The sequence below is a fragment of the Aulonocara sp. 'chitande type north' Nkhata Bay genome, linkage group LG1 (assembly GCF_057382095.1).
Source record: "Aulonocara sp. 'chitande type north' Nkhata Bay isolate Kocher_YH1m ecotype deep benthic linkage group LG1, A_spYH_male_GT1.1, whole genome shotgun sequence".
Lineage (NCBI taxonomy): Eukaryota > Metazoa > Chordata > Actinopteri > Cichliformes > Cichlidae > Aulonocara > Aulonocara sp. 'chitande type north' Nkhata Bay.
The window spans coordinates 1,475,674-1,483,085 of record NC_141344.1 but is presented as its reverse complement, the minus strand read 5'-3'; the positions used below and the strand labels follow the sequence as shown (position 1 = coordinate 1,483,085).

The 7,412-nt window shown below is 49.5% G+C and overlaps 1 protein-coding gene across 3 annotated transcripts in view; it reads right to left on the bottom strand.

Annotated features, from left to right (window-relative positions):
- The window catches only part of LOC147338437 (plakophilin-3-like), a 31,520-nt gene that overhangs the window by 19,235 nt on the left and 4,873 nt on the right, over positions 1-7,412 (bottom strand). For 2 of the 3 annotated variants that reach the window (XM_086285962.1, XM_086286020.1), the window contains exons 2-3: positions 2,614-2,696; positions 43-659 (exon numbers count right to left, since the gene is read on the bottom strand). In XM_086285962.1, coding sequence (XP_086142088.1) covers positions 43-659; positions 2,614-2,696 — 700 coding nt within the window. The remainder of the gene's footprint in view (positions 1-42; positions 660-2,613; positions 2,697-7,412) is intronic. The other variant, XM_086286066.1, reaches the window with a different exon arrangement.

Here is a 7,412-nt window from a genome sequence, read left to right as displayed (position 1 = left end):
TGAAGGCTAAGCTAACTAGCTAAATAAAGGAAGGTGTCTCACTCTCCCAGCGGGTCGTTGCTGTGGATCGACGCTCCATCGAAGACGTCCACTCCTTTCCCGACACTCCTCAGGCTGCGGAGCGAGGCGGCGCGGTGAATGGTCCCGGAGGTCCTGGACACGTGCTGCTGCTGTTGTTGCTGCTGGTGGTGCCACTGTGTTCCCCAGGTGTCCCCCCCAGTGGGGACGCCCCTGCCGTTCCCCACCCAGCCCTCCTGGCCTAGGCTGGAGCTCTGCTGCTGCTGGTAGTGCTGCTGTCTGTTGGTGATGCGGCTGATGGTGCGGTGGGAGGGGCCTTTATAGGTGTACTGCTGTGGAAGCTCTTCCTCCTGCCAGCAACCTTTCTCCTGGGCCAGAATCCCACTGAGGCTGCGCCTCAGGGTACCTGGTGGAGGCGCAGGGAGAGAAAGCAAAGGGTTCTCTAGACGGCCGGAGGAAGTGACAGGAAGTGCCTCGTGCTCGCCCTGGGTCAGCGACTTAGAGCGTCTGCTTCTGCTGTACACCTGGGAGGTCTGAGAGCTGCTGTGGAGCACAGCCGCACCTTTGTGGGTCAGCCGGGAAGTGGTGTCCACAGCAGAGCGAGACGAGAAGCCCGAGGCAGGAAGAGGCACAGTGGGCACCTGGAGACAGGAGGCATGGGGAGAAAGAAGGTTAGAGGTCGAACGGCTTTCTTAGAGTCTCAGCCAGATCAATAATTTGTTAACAGCTCATTAAATCCCAAAATGAAAAGTGTTCAGTGAGATTTGTTCCCGGTTGGTTTTGGACTCCGCCCGGTCCTTCCACTTCACAGTCTGGAGGAGGAGCAACGATCACGGCTGCTTGTTGTGGACGATGTCCTCCTGTTGGCAATGGAGCTGCTTGCAGCTCGCTGTGAGGTCTGAGGCCTCACAGGGCAGAGTTCCTTCTCTGGAGTTCAGAGGAGCCTCAAGTTTAAGTATCTCAGGGTCTTATTCCCGGGTGAGGCGTGAGAGGAAGGCGTGATTGATTGGCGTGACACCGAAGCTGCTGATTTACTGGTCGATCTACATTCCTACCCTCACCTATGACCGCGAGCTGTGAGTGGGACTGAAAGAATGTGACTGAGGATGCGAGCAGCTTCCTCTGAAGGATGTCGGTGCTCTTCCTTAGAGATAAGGTGAAGATCTCGGTCGTTCAGGAGGAACTCAGATGTTCTTCAGGATGGGACCTGGACAGAGGAGGTGGCCTGGAGACGGAGCGAGTTTGGCTGTGGAGATGTGTGGCAGCTAAAAGGAATGTGTAATAATACAAATGTCTCGTTCCAGAAATCCAAACTCTGCTGCGAGCAGCTTAAAGGCGCAACTATTTTCGTTCCCCAGAGTCGTATCAAAACTGCTCACAGCAACCAAGGTTTGTGCAGATATCACTGCACGCCAGAGCGAGGGAGTGACACGGAGCTGTACGGGCGCAGGGAGGAGCATTTTACGGCTCTTCCTCTCCTTCGTTATAATCTGCAGGAAACGCCGTGCAGCCTCTGTATTGTTAAGCTGCAGAGGCACAGCAGCGGGTCGATGTCCTGTTTGTGTTTTGCTTTTCTTTGCATTGTTCTGAACTCTGACAGACACACAGAGGAAACAGCCCAACACAATGGCTGCTCGGTGTGAGCGCCGTGCTCCCAGCACACGTAGGTCGAGTAACAAACACTGCCGCACATTTCCAGACGGCGCAGGCAGATGTAACCTGCTGCTTTTTTATGGAGCTGAGTGGATGAAAAATCATTTCTTCAGAACGTTTCTCTTCACGGTTTCATGAGTCCCGCCCCCGTGAACTTTGAAAGGTCGTCTGAGCGGCTGGTGGCGTCCTGCAGAACAATGCTCTTTGCTTCTGTTGGAGTTCAGAGGGAGAGACGCCGCGGGGCACTGCTGTGGGTGGGGCTGATGAAGATGCTTGGACCTCTTCCTCACCCGAGTTGAATTTGAACAGAAATCATCGTCAGTCTCATCTTCGCGCTGTTTGGTGCCTGACGTGGTCAGCTGCCAACCTCCTTTTACAGTCTTTTGTTTTCACCCTCTGCTCCTGTTTCGCCACTAAAAGCTACTCGGCGATGGAAAAGATGGCGGCTTTGGCTAAAATACACACTGCACACCTGTGGTCCTGTTTTTAAATAATAATGTGCGAGGACAGCAGCGTCTCATTAACACGGAGCGTCACGCTCCAAACGACAGCTTGTGTGTAACTGGGAATTATTTCAAATCCCAGGAGTGAGGAGAAGCAGCTCAGCCGAAGCTTTGTGCTGCTTCAGGATTCCTAAAAGATCACATTTAGTAATAATAAGAAAAACATTTTATCATTATTATTTTCCTCTGAGCACGAGGCTCATCTCCTCATAGACTTCTATCCAATCGGGCGTCTTTAAAAGGCGCCCCCTGCTGGATGTTACAGAAATGTCAGCCCCCCCCCTCCACCATGTCACAAAGAGGAAAACGACTTTTATATTTATTTACATTCAAATTCTAATTATTGACGTCCCTTCTGTGTTGCAGTGGAGCTGCTCCCACCACAGTGACTCACGCGGTGTGTTTAAAGCTCTTCATCGTGTGTGTGGCGTGTACTCACGGCCATGACGCGGCTCGGCGTGTTTATCATGGATCTGGAGCTGAAACCCTGAGCGTGGCCGTAGCTCTTCATCTCAGGAGGGTCTGCAGAGAGAAGGAAGACAGTCACTCTCATTACAACTGATGCACCATCAGTCTAACCTTCACACACAAACTCCAGCCACTTTATTAGGAACACATGTACATCTGCTCATCCAATCAGCCAATCATGTGGCAGTGCATAATATCAGCTGCAGGTTACCGAGCACCAATCACAGTCAGAGGAACCGCCTCTGGGACCAGTTCAGTCCAGAGCTCATGAAACGCTGGAGAGGCTGAGAAGAACCAGAGGGGCACTCAGAGAATAAGAGACGTGTTAGAAAGAGGAGGCCAGGAGGTGCACAAATACACTCAGTGTGTCATCATTTAACAAGAGGAAGAAGCACCGGGAACGTCCCCAACTCGGGCCGAAGGTGGACCAGCGTCGCCACTGAAAGACCGTCTGTGTGCAGGAATACGCCGTCCAACAAACACCACACGCCTCAAACACAAGCTTCAGCTGCCGCCACGCGAAACCTGAGCAAAGCCCATTTATCCTAACACGTGATGCAAGCTGCTGGACGCAGTGAAACAGCGAACAGAAAACATCACACACAATCGAGCCGAGCAGGAAGGAGGGAGGAAATGCTGCTGGGCAGGCCGCGGGGCATGCAAGCATCAACACGTCAGAGACGAGGGAGCGGCGGTCACGCACGGCGTACAAACGGGACTCAAACCAGACCAGATCAAAGCAGAAAGCATCGACCTGCAGGTCAGCGAAGGTCGTCTGTACCCGACACACACGGCGCCTGCAAAGACCCAAAGGTTTTATGGGTTTGTGTAGATGTCATAAATTATGACACAGCAACAGACACATGAAACTGAGGTGGGCTCATACCTGCATCCACCTGCAGAAGATCATCTTCAAAGCAAAAAGATGGAAATAAACTCGACCAGCTGAGACTTCAGGATGGAAACTTATTAATCCCAAAATGAATCTTATTCTCGTTTTGGCAGCAGCAGCACAGCCTGAACTGGGGCTCACTTTAATTCTGTTATTTTTGATTGAAAGGACAAATTCCTGCAAAATAAACCTTTCTTCAGATTAAATGCAGTTTAGTTATTTCATAAAGCTGACAAACAGAAAGATGACATCGTGTGTGCAGCGACTGCGGCTCAGGAGGTGGTGGATCGATCCAGACTCCAGTCTGCTGAACCCGAGCTGTGCGCGATGCATCCATGTGTCAATGCGTGTGATTGGCTGAAAAAGGCTTGCAATAAAAACAGTGCTTTGAATGCTCAGAGTGGAAAAAGCTCCATCGGTACCAGAAACACCACGAAAACGAGGAGCTGGGGTGGAGGTGGGTTACAAAGCAGCTTGCAGAATGCAGCAACTGTATGGAGGCAAAAGCAGCTTCAATAATTCATACTGTGAGAGGTTTGAGCCTCAGCTGATTGGCTGCAATCTGCAGGCTTCCTGAGCTGATGACAGAAATAAAAACGTGGTGCCGTGAACAGAATTTATGCTAAAACTCAAATTACAAACTCAAACTGAAGATGAATGAAAACAGGTAAAACAGAGAAAATCAGGCCTTGCTGTTGTGTTGGTTTGAAGGTGTGTGGAAAGTTCACACAGTGAGAAATACCAGCCACACTGTGGAAGAGCAGCAGCCGACCAACAGTCTAAAATAGGCTGTGATAACATGCTGTGAAGATTGGAGAGGAATGTTCCCCACAGGAGGTGGTCCATGAGCTTACACAGAGACCTTTACTTTCATTTCTTTGGCCTGCACTGCGTGAAGGTCGTCGAACTTAATGAACGTTTTACCTCAAACCGTCCGGATCGCTGCTTTCCACTTCGCTCAGGCTGAATCTGGCAGCATGTCCACCTGTTAGAGACGCAGCTGTGCCTCCAGTTTCCAGCAGAACATTGCTGACTAAGCAGCACAGTGATAATAGGAAACATGACATCAGTGCTCAGAGCTTTCTCACAGCCTGAGTAAAGCTGCTCTGCATCTTTCTTTCTTTCTGTGAACCATCTGAATCAGGATTCAGAGCCGGATGATCGATACATCAGAAAAGGCCGGAGGTCAGGAGAATCGAGGACCGACCCTCAACACCTTTATACCTGTTGCATGTTGAAACTATGGAAGGCAAACTCGTGAAAGGATTCAAGCTTCAAGCTTCAGAACAGAGTTTGGATAAAGAGGACGAGACTGTTGGGACTCACTGATCTGTAAATATCCGCTGAAGGCTCTATTTGATATGTCGCACTGAGCTTCCAGTGAATCAGATGCTTTAAATCTCAAATTCTCAAACAGGTCAGAGACTCTAACAACACCGGCTCTTTGCCAAAGCGTAAGGTTAGTCCTGCTCCCTGCAGTAAGAGCTCTGGGTCAGTGTTGTTATAGGACAGAGAGGGCGAGTATTACTGAATATTGAATATAACAGTTTTCTCCAAGCCCGCAAACATGAAGTCGTGTGGCTGCTCGCTGTCCACGGGCTCAGACCCCCGTGCTGCTGCAGCTGATCCAAAATGCTGCAGCAAGAGTCCTGACAGGGACTAGAAAGAGAGCAGATTTCTCCTGTTTTGGCTTCCTGTTAAATCCAGAATCCAAAATCCTGCTCCTCACATACAAGGTCTTAAATAATCAGGCCCCATCTTATCTTAATGACCTTGTAGTACCATATCACCCTATTAGAGCACTTCGCTCTCGCTCTGCAGGCCTACTTGTTGTTCCTAGAGTATTTAAAAGTAGAATGGGAGGCAGAGCCTTCAGTTTTCAGGCCCCTCTTCTGTGGAACCAGCTTCCAGTTTGGATTCAGGAGACAGACACTATCTCTACTTTCAAGATTCAAACTTTCCTTTTTGCTAAAGCATATAGTTAGGGCTGGACCAGGTGACCCTGAATCCTCCCTTAGTTACGCTGCAATAGACGTAGGCTGCCGGGGGATTGACCCTGAGCCTGGTTCTGCTGTAGCTGCTAGCTGTGTGCTAGGCTTCACCTCAGCTAACTGGAGTCCCTGAACTGGACCGTGTTTGTGCTGTTGGAGCCTTTCTCCACAGCATGTCTTTATCCTGTCGTCCTTCTCTCACCCCAACCAATCACAGCAGATGGCCCCGCCCCTCCCTGAGCCTGGTTCTGCTGGAGGTTTCTTCCTGTTAAAAGGGAGTTTTTCCTTCCCACTGTCACCAAAGTGCTGCTCATAGGGGGTCATATGATTGTTGGGTTTCTCTGTGTGTATTATTGTAGGCTCTACTGTACAATATAAAGCTCTTGAGGCGACTGTTGTTGTGTTTAGGCGCAAGTTAAACAAAGAAGGACCAAAGGAGGCTTCAGCTGCAGAATCGGCAGAGACTCCTCCCACTCGTTTTTGAGGGGCTAAAAATATTGACTTTGGTCATTTTAGTTTATCCTGAAATGATTTTGTTATCATGTACAAACTGAGATAACTGATCCTTTACAGTGATGAAAATTCCTCTGTCTTAAAAAAGCACTTGGGAGAATTTAGACTAAACTTTGAATTTCATTGGTGGGCTAATAATTGTTTCCTCATCTGTGGCCTTTGCAGCATTAGCTTTAGCTTCCTTTTTCTTGTTTCCTCTTCCTGATCAACCAGGGTGTGCAACAAATGCGCTGAGTGACGTTAATTACACCGAAGGGTTTTTCCCAGAGTTCGAAGCTTGTTGATGAATCTTGGTTCAAGTGTGGCTGCAGGGAGAAGCGGGAGAACCATCAGTCCAGCCTCCAGTTTGATCTTTACGCAGAAGGAAACTGAAGCAAAGCAAACACACCTCAATATCTGAAGAACAAAGAGGACTTTCCAGCACAGACCCCTGACCTGAACCCCACGGAGCTTTACTCCAAAACAAAAACAGAGGCTCTGTGAACGCCGGTGAGAAAGAGGCGATGAATCGCACATTAGTGCGCTCACGCTGGTCGTGAACGAGGCCCGCTGTGTTTACGTGCTCCTTGAAGCAGTGCTCAAAATACCAACGGAGCAGGGAGGGGCTCCGTCATCAGTCACATCCCATTGGCTGCTCCTGAAAAACAGGCTTACTGAATATTGAGGACTTGAGCCCCGTAAGCTCGGACCAGGCGAAGTTATTTCATTGTTGATATTAAATATGAGGAGATTCGCCTCTTTTTACTAATAAGAGAATATTTAACATGTGCTTCCATGCAGACACATCCTGACTCTGTGGGTCAGACCGAGGGCCTCTTTTATCAGCCAAGAGGTCAGGAGGGGGGGTCTCCTTCCTCTCCCAGACCTTCTTTGTGAAAACAGATGTGGATCATCACAGTTCCCCTCCTCACCGACTGCTGATGTCCAAACAGACACCCCGCCTTTCTTCTTCTTTCTGTGTTATTAACGTTCTGGGGTCAAACATCCATGTTTAACATTTTATCCGGTCGGGAATCTGTGATGTCACACTGCACTTTTCCGTAAAGAGGGGAAAAAACAGGAAACGGTGGAAATAACACCCACACGGCTTCACACAAATTCACATCTGTGAACAATAAACAGACTGATGTCGCCTGTGTTGGGCTCACAGTTCAAATTACAGCCGCTCAGCATTTAGCTTTGCTTTCATCGTGCAGGGTTGCTGCTGTATTTGACCACAGCACACCATCGAGCTTCTTCTCGTTTTTACCCGAACCAGAGAGTCAAAAACGAAAAGCATCCAACGTGACAGAGGCGAGCTTCGCCCGCCTCCACCCCTGTGAACACCCAGCACAGACTGGTCGTCTCTAAAGCAACAGTGTTATCTGCTGCACC